The sequence below is a fragment of the Pimephales promelas genome, chromosome 13, assembly GCF_988280905.1.
Source record: "Pimephales promelas chromosome 13, fPimPro1.hap1.1, whole genome shotgun sequence".
NCBI classification, from domain to species: domain Eukaryota; kingdom Metazoa; phylum Chordata; class Actinopteri; order Cypriniformes; family Leuciscidae; genus Pimephales; species Pimephales promelas.
Window position 1 is genome coordinate 34,602,910 of NC_142781.1, and position 18,483 is coordinate 34,621,392.

The 18,483-nt window shown below is 37.2% G+C and overlaps 2 protein-coding genes across 2 annotated transcripts in view; one reads left to right on the forward strand and one right to left on the reverse strand.

Moving 5' to 3' along the window:
• The window catches only part of rhpn1 (rhophilin, Rho GTPase binding protein 1), a 16,696-nt gene extending 13,723 nt beyond the window's left edge, over positions 1–2,973 (reverse strand). Inside the window, exons 1-5 of the mRNA XM_039690209.2 lie at positions 2,567–2,973; positions 1,895–2,010; positions 1,461–1,589; positions 346–421; positions 184–261 (exon numbers count right to left, since the gene is read on the reverse strand). Of these exons, the coding sequence (XP_039546143.2) occupies positions 184–261; positions 346–421; positions 1,461–1,589; positions 1,895–2,010; positions 2,567–2,644 (477 nt within the window). The 5' untranslated portion in view covers positions 2,645–2,973. The remainder of the gene's footprint in view (positions 1–183; positions 262–345; positions 422–1,460; positions 1,590–1,894; positions 2,011–2,566) is intronic.
• Positions 1–17,837, forward strand: part of LOC120492055 (uncharacterized) — a 20,271-nt gene extending 2,434 nt beyond the window's left edge. Inside the window, exons 2-12 of the mRNA XM_089118941.1 lie at positions 7,826–8,026; positions 8,587–8,681; positions 8,849–8,899; positions 10,363–10,714; positions 10,805–10,954; positions 11,078–11,191; positions 12,295–12,425; positions 12,600–13,107; positions 15,523–15,691; positions 15,778–15,873; positions 16,034–17,837. Coding sequence (XP_088975067.1) covers positions 7,831–8,026; positions 8,587–8,681; positions 8,849–8,899; positions 10,363–10,714; positions 10,805–10,954; positions 11,078–11,191; positions 12,295–12,425; positions 12,600–13,067 — 1,557 coding nt within the window. The 5' untranslated portion in view covers positions 7,826–7,830 and the 3' untranslated portion in view covers positions 13,068–13,107; positions 15,523–15,691; positions 15,778–15,873; positions 16,034–17,837. The remainder of the gene's footprint in view (positions 1–7,825; positions 8,027–8,586; positions 8,682–8,848; positions 8,900–10,362; positions 10,715–10,804; positions 10,955–11,077; positions 11,192–12,294; positions 12,426–12,599; positions 13,108–15,522; positions 15,692–15,777; positions 15,874–16,033) is intronic.
• The last annotated feature ends 646 nt before the right edge of the window (positions 17,838–18,483 follow it).

The following is an 18,483-nucleotide window of genomic DNA, read 5'->3' on the forward strand; positions in this document are numbered from 1 at the left end:
TAAATGTCTGTTCTTGGGTTTTGTGAAATACATTTCCAAACAAATGTGACTTATAGTCCGGTACGACTTACTCATTTTTTTGACTGATGTGACTGATGTGAAATACAGTACTTGAATTTAATCAAGGAATCACGACAGCCCATGTTGTGATGCGATCGGTGTTTCATGTTGACTTTAACTGACCTGTCTAAGTTCCATGAACACCTGGATCTCGTTCAGGTACAGAGACGCATCCTCCCCGTAGTGTTCACTGATGAAATCCTGATGAAACAGAAGAGAAAGAGTTTTTAAACACTGAATAAATTCAGTAAGGCATGTAAGCTACCACATGAGTGTTGATCTCACCTGAAGAGGTGCAGTCATGTCGATCTCTTTAGTCTCTTTCAACCCCAGTGGAATCATGGGAACATTGACTGTCTCACTATAACAGAAGGATGATTAATTTTTTTAAATGTTTGATGCATGTATTTTATTACTGCAAGTAAATGACAAACTGCAAATGTTCTGCACACTTATAACCTGATGACTGTTAATCATTGTAGAAATGCATAAATGATGACCATCATGCAACATAAATGAAACCAAATGACTTGTAAAAAACTTTTGCTAATAATTTACTCACCCCCATGTCATCCAAGATGTCCATGTCATTCTTTCTTCAGTTTTTGATGAAAACATTCCAGGATTTTTCTCCATATAATGGACTTCAATGGGGTCCAAGCGGTTCAAGGTCCAAAAGGCAGTTTCAGTGAAAACTGCAAACTGTTCAAAGGGCTTTAAACGATTCCAGACGATGAATAAGGGTCTTATCAAGCGAAACGAGCGCTCATTTAATAAATAAATAACAAAGTTTAATTTTTATAAGCTCAAATGGTTGCCTTGCTCTGTTCTGTGACGCACGTTTGTGACTCTCCTGTTTGAACTCGTTCATTAAAAAAAATTAACAAATCTTTTTTCGTGTCATTTTGTTCATTCAACGAACGAAATAAACAAATTGATTCGGGAAAAGATTTGTTCATTTTGATGAACGACTTCGAACAGGAGAGTCACGAATGCGCATCACAGAACAGAGCAAGGCGACCATTTGAGCTTATAAAAATTAAACTTTGTTATTTATTTATTAAATGAGCGATCGTTTCGCTTGATAAGACCCTTATTCATCGTCTGGAATCGTTTAAAGCCTTTGAACAGTTTGCACTGAAACTGTCTTTTGGACCTTGAACCATTTGGACCCCATTGAAGTCCATTATATGGAGAAAAATCCTGGAATGTTTTCATCAAAAACCTTAATTTCTTTTCGACTGAAGAAAGAAAGACATGGACATCTTGGATGACACGGGGGCGAGTAAATTATCAGCAAAAGTTTTTTTAAAGTGATCTACTCCTTTAAGTAAACCATGGTGAAAGAAACTGAGTGCAGATTCACAAAGACTGTGAAAGTTGCATGATGCGTGACCAACCTCTCGGTCTGGTAGATGTTCATACTGCTGTTCAGTTCCTCTAGTTCTTCTTTGAGAAGCTGCAGGTTCGAGTTCACAAAACTCAGTTCTAGCGCCACAGTCTCCTTCACCTTCTGATTACTGCTGGCCCTGGGAAAACATGATTGGCAAATCACATTAACAAAGGGAATAATGTGTGTGTCGTGTGACGGTTTAAATATATGAACCTGTAGAGATTCTGCTACACCATTTATAATGCAGTATGTGGTGCAATTTATCGTGCAACTATTACTGTAATATTAAATGACTGTGATGGAAGAAGAAATCCACATCAGAATGCTGAACAGAACATCAACAGAGAGGCGTGTCACTTCCTGTTAGTTCTGGGTGGTGGTGGTGTTCATAGCGTATGTTATTAGGGAAAATATTAATATTAGCAGATATACTGGTGGTACCTATAGAGATTTTCAGCGCCGGACCTCAGACGAAGTTCTCTGTTGATCTTCTGGTTGAGTTTAGCTCTCCGCTGCTGCAGTTTGCTGCGCTGGGTTGATACAAGAGGGTCACATCCCTAAAACACACACACACACACGTGTTTGTTTTCATAGGGATTTTCCATGCACATAATGGTTTTTATACAGTACAAACTGTATTCTCTCCTCTTACACTAACCCTACTCCTAAACCTGTCCATTACAGAAAACTTTCTGCATATTTACAGTTTCATAAAACACTAACTTAAGTGATAGTGTGATTTATAAGCTTTTTTCCTCATTGGGACCAAAAGATGTCCCCACAAAGATTTCAGATATTGCCATCTTTGTGGGGACATAATGTAGGGTTTACCAGGACACACACACTCTCTCTCTCTCTCTCACACACACACACACACACACACACACACACACACACACCACGGTCACTTTAAATTTACCTTATGATATCATTATATATTTATATATCTTTACACTTCTGTTCTCTATGCCTCATATTTACATGTAAGCTAGTTAATGAAAAAAAATGTGTGTGTGTGTGTGTATATATATATAACTTTTAGATTTAAATAACACATCTACATGTGTTTTTATTTACTTGTAACGTTACTGCAGTGAGTCTAACGTTACGTACCTTCCTGACGGACTCTGTTGAGCCTCTGTCCTCAGCTGTGAGTGTCGCTATATCCTCCTCTGATCCAGAGTCAGACATCGTGAGCTCATCTATATTAATATTTCTGTCGTACACCTATAATAAAATAGCGGTCGCGCGCACTCACAATAGCGCGAGACACAATCGCGAGCGCATGATATCAAAACTGCGCAAACTAGGTTAACAGTTTAAACCCGTAAAACGCTGCCATCAGATCCCAAACGCCACTTAACGGCTCCTTTCTACTTATTTAATGCACATTAGACACGGTTTAAACTGTATGTGCGTCTAAATACATTTATTTGTCTTCATAATGTGATGTGAGACACAAAAATACTCGAAATCACTAAATCCACTTGTTGCCTGTACGCGCATGAGCCACCGCTGATCTCTCGCGTCCATGGGATTCAGCCAATAGAATCTGGTTGTTTCTGACTGACATATGCAATAGCCAATCACAGGTCGATAAATCATCAGACGGACAGCGGAAGCGTCCAATGAGACGATGGTGGTGGGAATAAAGGCGATTTGGAGCGGAAAAATAACTGTTGTTGCCCCTGGCAACACGGAGGCATCAGCGAATGAGCCAGAAGCCTCTCGATTCTGCTTGAAGAGACTGACATTCATCAAATCGCGTTTTAAATATTTTAAAGCACCCGCAGTTACACATAAACCCGTTTTAAATCCCCAATCACATATCTAAATGTAAAATTGGTATTTTTTCCAGTCATTTCTCCTATAGGGATATAAAGAAGTCTTTAAAGCCATGAACCAAGCCGACCAGCTTTGATGAGTACAGGGTCGCGCCACGAGGGGGCTCCAGGGGGCCTGGCCCGGCCACCGGTCACTGTGCCCCCCTCACCTGGTTAGCACACACACACCACCCTGCATCGGAACGCAATATTTTAGCCGCTGAGACTCAGCAATTGCACTCTACCACTATGCCCTATTATTTCTGTCATATTATAATTAACTTAAATAGGCCTATATTAAAAAAGAAAAACTATTTAGCAAATTAATTTAGTTTCACCATGATACACGAAGCCAAAGCTTTCCCGATCCGATGTTTTTTTCGCCTCGTTCTAAAAAAAAGTCTGTAAACATGGCGGCGTCTCAAAATATCTGCGTACACCTACACACTAAACCACTGAAACCAACTCAAAATGATGTAGTATACATCCCAGACCAGTATGTGGCGCTGTAATTCTGCCATAGAGATACACACAAAAAAAATGAGAGTAGAAGACACCATTGCACACTGAGTCCGAAATTCGCATCCGAAATTTTCGCACGTTAAAAAAAAAATTCGACCTCATGTTATGTCAATCACGCTTGCACACCGCCTCCGAAACTTTCGTCCGTCAAAAAAAAACATTCGGATCGGGTTCGATTTTCTGCGTTTTTCGCATCCACAGCCAGGTTTTTTGACAAGCGTGTGCGTATACGTTTTGTATTTTTGCGTTTTTCCCCGCAATTGGTTTAATAAATACGCATCGGACTCAGTGTGGAAGGTTTCTGTGCGTAACGAATTTCAAGGCTGACAAACACGGAAAAACGCATACGAAAATTTCGTACTCGGTGTGCAATGGCCTTTAGAGCATGCGCATAAAACCTTGCGAGCTGTAGGCTAATATATACAGTAAATTAAATACTAGGCGCTATACAATAATATTTGGTAGTACAATATTGCTTCATTTTTTTTCACCAAGAACTTTATTGAACAACCATAAATTGCCTGCGGTACAAAATAGGGAGTCATGATATTCGATTAGTTAACGACTCAGAAAGCTTGCCACAAAGAACCGGCAAAAGTAACGAATGTGTCAAATTTAGACATTTTAATCGTTTATTAATAAACTAGTGTTTTTTGTGTCATTCTTGACTGATGACGATTCTGACTCGCCACTTCGCTGTATTGTGAACGCGCCTATAGGCTAATGCACTTCATACGGAGGCTATAAGAGAGAGTTATCTCTGTTTCTTTTCGTTTTGAATTGTTGTTCGATGTTGTTTAAACGTAGACATTTCAAGCTTTCTATATATTTCTGAGTTTCGGTTCATTTATGTTGATTCATATTATATTGTCTTCTATAGCCTATATTTGCTTCTTATTTATTAAATCCAGGTAACTGGTTGATGAAACATAGATTAAAATTAAGATAAATTTAATTCACTTTAAAGAAAGGCTTTATGCCAAAAAAAAATTAATGTGGTCAAAATTAGGTCTCCGGATATATTGCGCATCTTATTATATACTCATGCACGCGGTTCACTTTTCATAATCAACATAGATTAAATAAAAAAAATAAAAATTGTTTTAAACCAAGTAGAAATTATGTGGGCTGACAGCTTCAACAGAAGCAAATAATTAAATATGTAATTTTGGTGATCAAGGATGAGTTTATTTACTACATGGGGGACTTTCATAATTTACATTTTAATTTCATAGTTTAATTTTAATTTTAAAGTTTTTGTAATTTTATGTTTTTGGTCATTTTTATTAGTTTTTTAATGTGTTTTTATAGTTTTTTTTAAAATTAAGTTTCACTTTTAAAATCACTGTCCCCACTGCCAAAACAGAACGTTTGGAAAACACAATTCTGTATCATTCCTTACATGTGTTTTATTGAACTAAATTATCGTCATCGGTATGCCACATACAGTAAAAGGTTACTTTTCTTCAAAATCATTCACTGTATATACATACATTACATAACATAGAACACAGAGTAATTCTCCATGCCAAATTATGGAGCGTGTATAACCAATAAGTGATAAAATCATTCATAATGATGAGAGCACTTACTTTTTCAATAAAAAGAATCAACAATTTTAATCATTGGTTACATCATTTATTCATTGATTTTATTGTTTAAGTTATGAATTGATGCTTCAGTTTTCTGTACTCGTGACTTGGAAACACCTTATGCTTAAATCATTGGTAAAAATTCTAAATGTTTTTGCTGTGTGTGTAAAAAGTGTGTGTAACACTGAATAAATGCTGATTAATGAACAAAAAAAAGTGAGTTCTTGGCCACACAAACAATACAATCCATTTTAACTGATTGAATTTAGATGGTTTATTTGTTTTACAGCAGAGAATTAAAAAAAATTAAATCTGTTCATTAAATCGAGTCAGATTTTGTTTAAAATATCTTCATATGTGCTCTGAAGATGATTGAAAGTCTCACAGGTTCCATTTCGCGCGTTCCATTTTGACGTCACAGTGAGTTGTTCAACAACAGTAGTTTCACTGACTGTTATTAACGCAGTTTACTGCTATTAACAACAGCCAGATAGTGTTTACACAGCTCATTGGATTTCAGAATATTGATACGGTGTAAATATATATATATATATATATATATATATATATATATATATATACAACATTCATTGAGTTTCTTCGACGGATTCTTCAGCTCAGGTGATCAGTAACGTTAATTAGTTCACTTCTAGTTACACTAGAAGTGTGCAAACGCAGCTAAACAACAGGCAGAGATCGTGGCTAACGTTACAGAGTTCCTGCAGGAAAGCTTGTTCGAGGACACGACAGGTACTAACGTTACTGAGTTAATTATACACTTCAGAACTGACACACAATCCCACGTTAATGGTAGGACTTGTAATGAGACCACTTTTGAAACATTTCGCGGCACGGATGTACCAATACAAATAAATAAAACATATCCAGCTATCTCTAGAACATTAATTTAGTTGTTTTTGTTAAATAAGAGGCGATCTGAAATTGGCGAGTGTTTTTAAATCAAGCTCTCAGTGGTGCACAAAATGGCGCCAGTGAGCCGTCGGCCGTCATCCATCGACTTTCCCATTTATATACTGTATAAAACTTTAATAAAATGATGAAGATGTGACCACTGCGCTGATTAACCATCAGTTTACCACAGTATTTGCAGTAAAACCATTAACTTACACAATTAACCGTGGTTTTACTAACCATTATGGTTTATCGTCGATTGTTGTGGTAAACCGTAACCATGGTTACACAACAAGGATATGTGGAAATATTTAGCTGAGTGTGTTTTTGTGCATGTAAAGCTATCCTGGCATGTTTAGGACTGCTGTGGACAGACACTCTTAAACTTAAAGTTGTTCATAATCTTCATCATACTCCGTCTGTGCAGGGGTCAGTTCACATCAGTGACAGAAATCATTTTTTCCCAATACGTTTAAATTGATTTTGACCTTTTATGTTGTCTTGGGTAAAACAACATCAATTAATTTTATAGCCTTGGCTATATCTAAAATAACGATCTTTTTGATTTGGTTGTTATCTTGTTTTTCATGAATGTATTTTACAACAAGACAAAGAGCAATGTGTATTATTCACTTATCTAGTTTATAATAGCATTTTTGTCTTAGATTATGATCATATATTTTGGGGATTTGTTGTTTATCTTTATAATGAAGCTGTCTGTATTAAGTAGATTGTGTTTAACACACAAGCGTGATAATTATTTCAACACACAGTTCTAGAAATTCTACTTGATTTAAAAAAAACAATCTGTATTTACAATGTAGAATGCTGCTGTTTAAATTGTTTTAACTTTAAACCTGTTGGTAGCTAGCTAGCTTTAAGTACTGCAGTACTTGTATTTTCTTTAATTTATATTAGGGCTGTCAAACGATTAATCGCGATTAATCGCATGCAAAATAAAAGTTTGTGTTTACATAATATATGTGGGTGCACTGTGTATAATTATTTTATATATATAAACACACACACATGCTTGTATATATTTAAGAAATATTTTCATATACTGTATATGTAATTAAATAATACTTTTTTTCTTAAATATATACAAGTATGTGTGTGTATTTATATATATAAAATAATTATACACAGTGCACCCACATATATTATGTAAACACAAACTTTTATTTTGGATGCGATTAATCGTTTGGCAGTCCTAATTTATGTTTATTTTTTATATTTTTTTTGTAGTGTTTGAATAAAGGGTGGCAATCTTTCATAATCAACTGTTGTTGTGGACTATATACTGGAAGTATATTTTAGGTGGCTAATTGAGAAAAGTGCTATATTTTTTTTTATTAGTTTAAGAATAAAATTAAAATATCGGATTGATATCGGTATCGGCAAAAGCCATCGATATCGGTATCGGAAGTGAAAAAGTGGTATTGGGACATCCCCACTTTCTAGTTATTACCTGTCTGATTCATGTCCTGATGTTTCTAATGTTAGTTTTACTTTTTCCTTAGGCAACATGCAGAAAGTAAATATCATGCATGCAACGTTACACAAGGACATGGACGACAGCAGCGACATGTTCTTTGATGCATACGAGTATTTTCCTGAGGACATGGACGACAGTTGTGCTCAACCATCGACCAGCACTGCTGTGTTATCTGAGGGAAAACCCAACAGCCCAACAGATACGTCTACACCGAACAACCCGTCAGGTAACATTAATACAAATCAATACTCAAATCTATGCAGAAATAACTGGGACACGATTACTGGGTGACTGGTTTTAACTGGAATTAGGACTGGTGTTGCTTAAGACATTGTCGTCAGTGTTTCTGTAAAAAAAAAAAACAACTAACAATAATACTAATAAGAAAATAATACTAGTTCTACTACGAATTCTGCTACTAATAACAATATTCATGATTATTAATCACTGCATTCGCTCAAACTGATTTGCTGAAATCAAAACGATGAGATTGCCGTTAGCACAGTAGTTTAATTGGTAGCATTAGAATAATTAATTTAAATGACAAAAGAATCAATTAAAGAAACTGCATTATTTTTACAAGACAGTACAAATAATATGGTTTACATGCATCACGTCAATGGATGACTTGCACAACTACTTCCACGTTCTAGTTAGTAAATATCATGAGTTTGCGCTCAGAGCGTTCAGCACACCTCCATACATGAGAATGCAGATTATCACTATGTTTTAATGTGTGTTTAGTCACAAGCAGTTCAGTCTCATGCTGTTGTGTTTGTTTTTCAGGATCCTTTGACTCTCTTTATGAAGTGGGAAAGAAACTGAAGTGGGGATCCGATGGCACTATCCGTGAAGGAATTCGAAGATCAGACGGCACACCAGTATGTTTGCTCTTTCTGGATACACCAAACTTTCTGCCTCTTGTTTCCTTCTGTCTTTCGAGTCCAGACACTTACAGTTTTGATCAAAACATGTTTTAATAAAGATTTAAACAAACAAAAATGGTTCAGTTCACTTACACTTGCTAACATTGTCTTTTATTTTTTAGGTGGTCATCAAATTTGTCAAGAAGCGCAAGTCTGATAACTCCATTGAACTGGTAAGTTGACACGATTTTATTCCTCATTAAAATGGGGCGTCCGTCTGTATGTGTGTTTCCGTGTGTCTGTTATTAGGGACTTTAAGCAACAGCTGCTAATAGAACGGCGACGGCAGCCGGAAATAAACAGTTAACCGCCGTAGCTAAAGAGCGCAAAAATCACTAAGCAACAGTAAAGAGGACGGCATAGGGAATAATTTAATCATCAGACAGAATACAAAAAGAAAGTGATTTTAAAAAGAAAGAGAAGGGTTGATTTTAGCACTTAATGATATACAGAAACGATTTCAATGCCACATAACCTAAAACATAACATTAACTGTCTTAATCTGTCACGTAGTAACGACTACGGCAAATCAGTTGTTCTCCCGTAGTAGACGGTTACAGTAGAACGTCAAGAAGTAGCAGTTAATGTCGCGCATGCGCAATAGAACGCCAGAATGCCGTTGCCGTTCCACCAGAGGCTGTTGCTTAAAGTCCCTATTTGCATATCTCTCGAACCGTTAGTCCGATGGGTTTCAAACTTGACGGGCACGAGTAAGTGCAGTGCCAAGTTTGACGTTGTTTGGATTTAGAAACGGAAACGATATCATTACTTACATATTAGGCATTTTCCAAACTATCGGTATCGGCAGTTATGATGGCCGATAAATTAATATTTAAAAAATAAAATAAAAACGGACGAAAAACGCGCTTGAACCATGTCATGAGTGTTGGAGTTGTATAGTTTGTCCACCAGAGGGCACTCTACACCGTCCCTGTTGGCAACGAGACATACATTGCTTGAATAACAATTAAAATAACTCAAATAAGCATGACAAAATTTGTGATTATCATGTCCAGTTTAAGCCGAGAGTGAAGCGATATTAGCTAATAATAATTACGTTACGTTGTTAAAGTGTAGTTGACTGACTGTCCTTTTAACTTTTGACAATGTGACTGAAGTATTTATTTAATAGCGCGTGACAGCTATAGCAATGAGACGTATCATCTCTCCTCGGCCTGTTATATTGAACATGCATGTTTTACAATTCGCAGTACGACATTATCCATTGCTAAATTTTGGCTCATCATAGACTAGCAAACCACAAAGCTAGCTAATGCCACTATCGTCAGTCTGTTCTGTTCTTTTTAAAATGCATTATCATATTATTTTAGTTAAAAACTCATAAATAACCACAAATAACTAATGTTCGGGAAATCTGTTTGGAAATGTTTTGTTGCGCGTTTCTGAAAAAAAAAAAAATAATAAATAAAAAATGTCGTCCGATATATCGGATTTATAACCAACAAATAGAAAGCGCACTATAAAAGCAGTTCCATTTACAATCAAAGCATTGAAAAGTGCATCAGTTGAAAAGTGCATGTAAAGTTCATTGTTTTCTTCTTGTATTTCCTTCACTCTTTAGTAAGGACACTTGAGGTTCAGAGTCAACTAACCTTTTGTCACGTTCTTCTTTTAGGCTGGCCATTCCAAACCTGTGTGTGAAGAGGCATTTATAATGCAGATGCTGGAACAGAGCGACCATGTCGTAAAGTTACAGGACTGGTTTGACGTGGAAGATCGCAACATCTTGATTATGGAGTATCCACAAACCAGCATGACCTTGAGTGATTTCATCAAGCGATGCGGAGGCCGTCTGACCGAATCACCAGCTAAAGAGATCATGCAGAAAATCATCGTTGCAATAAAGGACTTCAGCAAACGGGGTGTTTACCACAATGACATAAGCCTGAGAAACGTACTCATCATCCCATACACCATGCAGATCAAGTTCATCGGCTTTGGCAGAGCACTGACCATCAGCGAAAGTCGTGAGTTTGCTTTTTGAACACAATGCACTGATTTATTATGCACAGGATATGGAAATAAAACTTCAACTGAAAACTTTACTTTGCTTACAGGAAAATTCAAACCTACATCAAGCACAGAGAGGGCATATCGCGCTGTAATAGCAGCATCTGAAGACTTGTACAAAGTGCTGAAGGGGATGGTCAAAGGAAAAGGTGGTTTGAAACGTTGGTTTAGTTGTAGAAAAGTGGTGTTGTCCAAAGGTGAGACTAAAAACAAGAATGAAATGAAGTGTGCAGTGTGAAACCGTGTGAATTTTTTGATGGTGACATTACCTTACGTAAATAAAACAGGACTAATCAGCTTTCTTCTGAAAACCTTTCTAGAATACCAGGATCTACTTCAGAGTCTTCGTGACCGAGAGCCAGGGATCATCTTACAGAACATTTTAGATCATGACTGGTTTAACAACACGCTTTACGAGTCCGAGTCGTCAGATGGTGAGTCTCTAGTTGTAATGTATGAACAGCCTTTTAAAGTAGCCTGCAAACAAGTAAAAGTGAACAACAGTAATTTTAGGTGTGCTTATTGCCAGACTGATCTCATGAAGTAGGATGTGTATGACACGCCAATTCGTATTTCCATTTTTGGCGTGCTATCAAGAGGCATAATCGCCTTTCAGCGTGTTTATGAACGCCGTTGACTTAACGTTATATAAATATATGACTTACCTCAACCCCGTCCCTAAACCCAACCGTCACTGGGGTTAATGGCATTTATGACTGGAGATTTGACTGCGTGTTTAGACACGCAGAATGACGCGGACGTTAATGGCGTAGACATACACGCGGATAGCTCAAAATGCGTAGAGATGACATGCCACCTGACTCGAAAGTGGCGTATATGTTTACGCAAAAGTCATGATGTCATGTTGTTATTGCAATGCTCAATAATAGTTGACAAATGTTTCTCGTTCTCGTTGGGCTGCTGTAACGAACTCTTATATGCAATGTGTCCGAGAGCTAGTAACTGGACACAATATTACCTTATATGTTTAAACAATATAAATACAAGTAACAAAGTAATAATAAATAAAACAATATAAAATTCAAATTCACATTTAGATAATATCAAATAAAACAATATTGTATCAAACAATTAGAGCCAGACCGATATTATCGGCCGATATTAGGCATTTTCCAAAACTATCGCTATCGGCAGTTATAATGGCCGATAAATTAATATTTCAAAAATAAAATAAAAACGGACGAAATCATCTCTCCTTGGCCTGTTATATTGAAAATGTATGTTTTACAATTTGCAGTATGACGTTATCTATTGCTATCATCATAGACTAGCTAGCTAATGCCACTATCATCAGTGGAAGACCGCTAACGTTAACATTAACGAGCTTGGAAACAAGCTCTGCCTAAATAAAGTAATGATTACTGTATTTATAACTAGTTACAGTCCCTGCATTGTAAAATGTAAGTTATGTGTTGTTCTGGTTTTGTTTGTAATCTCCAGTCATACTGGCTCCTGATCTGCACAGGTGCGTTCAGTCTCGTGCTGTTTGTTAACTCTGTTTCTGTGTGTTTTTCAGGGCCCTCGTTTTTGCATGGAGCTAAACCGACACCGGAGCTTGAACACCTCCAGTCGCTTTACAAAGTGGGAAAGAAACTGGAATATGGTGATCATGTCTATGAAGGAATTAGAAGATCGGACAGCCTGAAAGTATGTTGCTCTTTCTCTTTAACCAAACATTTTGTCTCTTGTTTCCTTCTGTGAACTTTGAGTCCTGCCATAAACATCAGGGTTAACAGTTCTGATCAAAAAGTGTTTAAAAAGACTGTAGATGATCGTGTACAAGTTTAACTTACGTTGGCAAAAACTATCTTTATTTTTTAGGTGACCATCAATTTTTTTGAGAGGCACGGGTCTTCTGAATCTTCAGACAGTTCTTCATGCTGTTCTTCATGCTGTTCTTCATGCTGTTCTTCAGGCTGTTCTTCATGCTGTTCTTCATGCTGTTCTTCATGCTGTTCTTCATGCTGTTCTTCATGCTGTTCTTCATGCTGTTCTTCATGCTGTTCTTCATGCTGTTCTTCATGCTGTTCTTCATGCTGTTCTTCATGCTGTTCTTCATGCTGTTCTTCAGGCTCTTCTTCATGCTGTTCTTCATGCTGTTCTTCATGCTGTTCTTCAGGCTCTTCTTCATGCTGTTCTTCATGCTGTTCTTCATGCTGTTCTTCATGCTGTTCTTCAGGCTCTTCTTCATGCTGTTCTTCAGGCTGTTCTTCATGCTGTTCTTCATGCTGTTCTTCATGCTGTTCTTCATGCTGTTCTTCATGCTGTTCTTCAGACTTTTCTTCATAGTTCTTCAGGCTCTTCTTCAGACTCTTCAGAAACATTGGTGGTAAGTTGACAAGACTTTATTCTTCATGAACTTCTCTAGTAGTGTTGGGTATCGGTTGGGTTTTATCCGATACCAGTACCTACTCTGTATTTTTTTAAACGGTTCCGGTGCTTAAACGGTTCTTGAAACGGTACTTAAAGGGTTAGTTCACCCAAAAATGAAAATTAAGTCATTAATTACTCACCCCCATGCTGTTCCAACCCCGTAAGACCTTCGTTCATCTTCGGAACACAAATAAAGATATTTTTGATTGAATCTGAGAGCTGGATCAGTCCTAGATAGACTGCCTAAGGGACTGGCTCTTGACGACCCATAAAGTCATTAAAGAAAAGGTTTAAATATTCCATGTGCCTACAGCGGCTCAATTATAAGTTTATCAAGCGACGAGAATACTTTTTGTGCGAAAAAAACATAAATAACGACTTTATTCCACTATTCCATTACTTCCTTATGGGCGCATGCGCGAGAACTGAGACGAGGACGTTCTCATTCGTCTACTTTTTGTTACCGGCTGTTCCGCTTAGGAGTTTTACCGCCCCCTACCGTATAAGATGATGTGCTGATATAGCTGGAAGCGCAAAACTTTCTGTTTACAAGCAGAGGAAGATGCGCGCTGTACATACGCTTTTCAATTAGCGTATTTTCCGCACTACAAGGTGCACTTAAAAGCCTTTAATCTTCTCAAAAAACGACAGTGTTCCTTATAATCCGGAGCGCCTTATATATGGATCATCATCTTATACGGTAGGGGGCGGTAAAACTCCTAAGCGGAGCAGCCGGTAACAAGAAGTAGACGAATGAGAACGTCCTCGTCTCAGTTCTCGCGCATGCGCCCATAAGGAAGTAATGGAATAGTGGAATAAAGTCGTTATTTATGTTTTTTTCGCACAAAAAGTAGTCTCGTCGCTTGATAAACTTATAATTGAGCCGCTGTAGGCACATGGAATATTTAAACCTTTTCTTTAATGACTTTATGGGTCGTCAAGAGCCAGTCCCTTAGGCAGTCTATGTAGGACTGATCCAGCTCTCAGATTCAATCAAAAATATCTTTATTTGTGTTCCGAAGATGAACGAAGGTCTTACGGGGTTGGAACAGCATGGGGGTGAGTAATTAATGACTTAATTTTCATTTTTGGGTGAACTAACCCTTTAAGAGTACGAAACCGCACACGCTTTTTACAGGGCCAAACTGGACACAATATTACCTTATATGTTTAAACAGGAGTCTTATAGCAGTCTGTTAAAATAGACTTCCGATTGTTTTGTCACATCTAGTTGTACAGTCAATTGCAAAGCTCTTTCCAACTTTATATGTGTTGTGTTTGTTTTTCGCGGCATTCACGCTGAAAACAAATACAGCCACTCAAGTCACAATATCAGTAACACAAGCAAACAAAGTAGCATTTGAATCCATTTTAATAACAGACGAGTTGAAATGGTAGAGGCGACCTTTAATAACCTTATGTGTTCTGTTTTAAGTGTGATGTGATTAGAATGACTCGATGTGATTAGGTTTCCTTTTGAATAGTTCAATATAAATAATTAATATATAAATTATCATTATTCTCATTAATCATTTTTAAGAAAAAAGGATTAAAGGGATTTAAAGGAGTAGTTCACTTTAAAAAACAACTTTTGCTGATAACTAACTCACCCCCATGTCATCCAAGATGTCTACGTCTTTCTTTTTTTCAGTCGAAAAGAAATTAAGGGTTTTTCTCCATATAATGGACTTCAATGGGGTCCAAACGGTCCAAAGTCCAAAAGAGAGTTTCAGTGCAAACTGTTCAAAGGGCTTTAAATAATTCCAGACGACGAATAAGGGTCTTATCAAGCGAAACGATTGCTCATTTAATAAATAAATAACAAAGTTTAAGTTTTATAAGCTCAAATGCTCGTCTTTCTCAATTCTGTGATGAGCGTTTGTGACTCTCCTGTTCGAACTCGTTCATCAAAATAAATGAATCTTTTTTCAAGTCATTTGGTTGATTCAACGAACGAAAGGAACGAAATGACTTGGAAAAAGATTTGCGCACCCTTATTCATCGTCTGGTGTCGTTTAAAGCCCTTTGAAGCTGCACTGAAACTCTCATTTGGACCTTGAACCGTTTGGACCCCATTGAAGTCCATTATATGGAGGAAAATCCTGTAATGTTTTCATCAAAAACCTTAATTTCTTTTCGACTGAAGAAAGAAACACATGGACGGGTGAGTAAATTATCAGCATAAGTTTGTTTTTTTTAAAGTGAACTACTCCTTTAAGGAATTTTTTTCTCATTTGCTGTTTCCATCACTTGTTTCTGATGCGATACTTCAAAAACAGTGTGATGGAAACACAGCTTATGCTTTCATCTTTTCCCTCACTCTTTAATCACGAGATTTGAAATTAGCAAATGTTTTGTCAATCTCTTTCAGAGGGAGCCTGACTCGAGAGACAGCGAAAAATTCATGAGCCAATTATTTGTTGCAATCCGTAGCTGCATGGATGAACAAGTTTTTCAGCAAGTACTCAAGAAAATAATGCTGATCAACACAGAAACCCTGCACGTAAAATTAGCGCAGTTTGGCATATTGGATCTGAAAAGTGAGTTGGCTTTTTGATCACAGATCACTGATGACTGGTTATGACTTGTGATGTTGTACTAAACTCTGGAAATGTATTGTTTGCAGGAACCGGATGGAGAAGGCTGAATTCTGATGATTTGGCCGGGTCAGTCATGGGTCTGCTAGTATTGAAAGGCTTCGGAAGCGGCGGCTTTGATGCAAGTAAGTGACAGTAAAATGATAAGTGTCAAACCTTGATGACGAATGAGGGACTGATAGTGAATGTTCATGTCATAGTAACTGTTTTGTTTTTATGGTAACATTGACCTGACGTGAGCTGAGGTCAAACCTGATGAATGCTCTCTTCTGAACACTTTCACAGAGTCTGAGATGGAGGAGTGGGAGATCGGTGCAGAAGACTACTTCACAACAAATACCAGGAGGAGGAAGAACAGAGAAGCCAATCTTTTTTCTTTTTTTCTTTCTTACTAACCTTTCTTTTTTTTTTCTTTCTTTCTTACTAATCCTTCTTTCTTTTTTCTTTCTTACTAACCTTTCTTTCTTTTTTCTTTCTAACTAATCCTTTCTTTTTTCTTTCTTTCTTACTAACCTTTCTTTCTTTCTAACTAATCTTTCTTTCTTTCTAACCTTTCTTTCTTTTGTCTTTCTAACTAATCCTTTCTTTTGTCTTTCTTTCTCACTAACCTTTCTTTCTTTCTTACTAACCTTTCTTTCTTTTGTCTTTCTTTCTAACTAACCTTTCTTTCTTTTTTCTTTCTTTCTTACTAACCTTTCTTTCTTTCTTACTAACCTTTCTTTCTTTCTAACTAACCTTTCTTTCTTTTTTCTTTCTTTCTTACTAACCTTTCTTTCTTTCTTACTAACCTTTCTTTCTTTCTAACTAACCTTTCTTTCTTTTTTCTTTCTTTCTTACTAACCTTTCTTTCTTTCTAACTAACCTTTCTTTCTTTTGTCTTTCTTTCTAACTAACCTTTCTTTCTTTCTAACTAACCTTTCTTTCTTTTTTCTTTCTTTCTTACTAACCTTTCTTTCTTTTTTCTTTCTTTCTTACTAACCTTTCTTTCTTTCTTACTAACCTTTCTTTCTTTCTAACTAACCTTTCTTTCTTTTTTTCTTTCTTTCTTACTAACCTTTCTTTCTTTCTAACTAACCTTTCTTTCTTTTGTCTTTCTTTCTTACTAACCTTTCTTTCTTTTTTCTTTCTTTCTTACTAACCTTTCTTTCTTTTGTCTTTCTTTCTAACTAACCTTTCTTTTTTCTTTCTTTCTTACTAACCTTTCTTTCTTTCTAAATAACCTTTCTTTTTTTTTTCTTTCTTATTAACCTTTCTTTCTTTTTCCTTTTTTTTTTTAGTTTCTCTGTTCATCCCGAGGGACCCTCTATGGTGGACCTGCGCCTGGACCCATCCCCACTCATCCTTAAGCGCCGGCCTCATCGACACAACAGCCATCGGCACAGATTCTCAACATCTCGTCTCCAAACCGGCGTGATTACTTCGACTTCCAAACAGATGGAAATGGGAATTTGGAAAGTTGGAAAGTTGGCCAGAGGAGAACTGGCCCCCGACTGAGCCTGGGTTCTCCCAAGGTTTTTTTCTCCATCCAATCACCTGATGGAGTTTTGGTTCCTTGCCACTGTTGCCTTTTGGCTTGCTTAGTTGGGGACATTAAATATTCAACAAAATTATTGATCTGTGTGTTGTATTATTTTCATGTTATCACCGTGAATCTGCTTTGATACAATCTGTATTTCTTGCGACCTGATCTTGTAATGATGCCTGCATGTCTGACTTGTTCATCCTTTGAGTCTCTGTATGCCATTACGACTCTGCACTTTGCAAATTCCTCAACCACAGATGACCGCTTGCGGCGTTGTGCCTTCTGTTAGCCCATCTCAGTGAAAACTGCGAGTGATGTCACATAGCACAACAGGCTTTATAAGTGTACAAATGCACCGTTTCATACAGCATGTTTGTGTGTTTTGCAGAGTTCCTCAGCCAGTCCAGGCTCCTCATCCAGGTCAAACCCATCATGCCAAGGGGAATTGGTGTCTCAGCACATCTCCGCCGACTGCATCATCTAGGCCTTAGGATGCTTCCACAAAGAATTGACTGCACAGACAACATGACTTATTTCTAACTAAAGATTTGACTTAACATACAGCAAAAGACTATCTATAAGACTGCATCTATTTGTGTCTCATTAGTTTATCCAGGATGAACCTAAAAAAACTTTACAGTTCATTAGTTTTTATTGAAAACCTTTAACACTATTAACAATGGGCTTGTTCGACTTGAACCGGCGCTGCACAGAGCGATCGGTTTATGACATCAAAGTACATCAAGAGCCAGGGTCCCCACGGGTCCTTAAAAAGTATATAAAATCGATTTTTAAGGTCTGAAAATGTCTTAAAATGTGGAATTTCTGAAAAGGAGGTCTTAAATTTCACGTGGGACCTCTGATTTTTTTTTTTTTTTTTTTTTACATAATATGGCTTATTAATATGATGTTTACTGAGTTTGGTCTTTTAACATCACTGTTTGAGAACAATAAGCCACGACTTTTTCACGTTTTAGAATTTCAAAGGGGATAGAATATACAGGTTTTACAGTATAAAAATCATTATGCCTATGGAGAGTCCCCACAAAGATAGTGGACCAGACGTGTGTGTGTGTGTGTGTGTGTGTGTGTGTGTGTGTGTGTGTGTGTGTGTGTGTGTGTGTGTGTGTGTGTGTGTGTGGTCTGCTGTGTTTCTGTGCTGTGGCGTTGGGTCTGGATGAGCTGCAGTATCGGCCGCTGGGCGTCAGGCTGG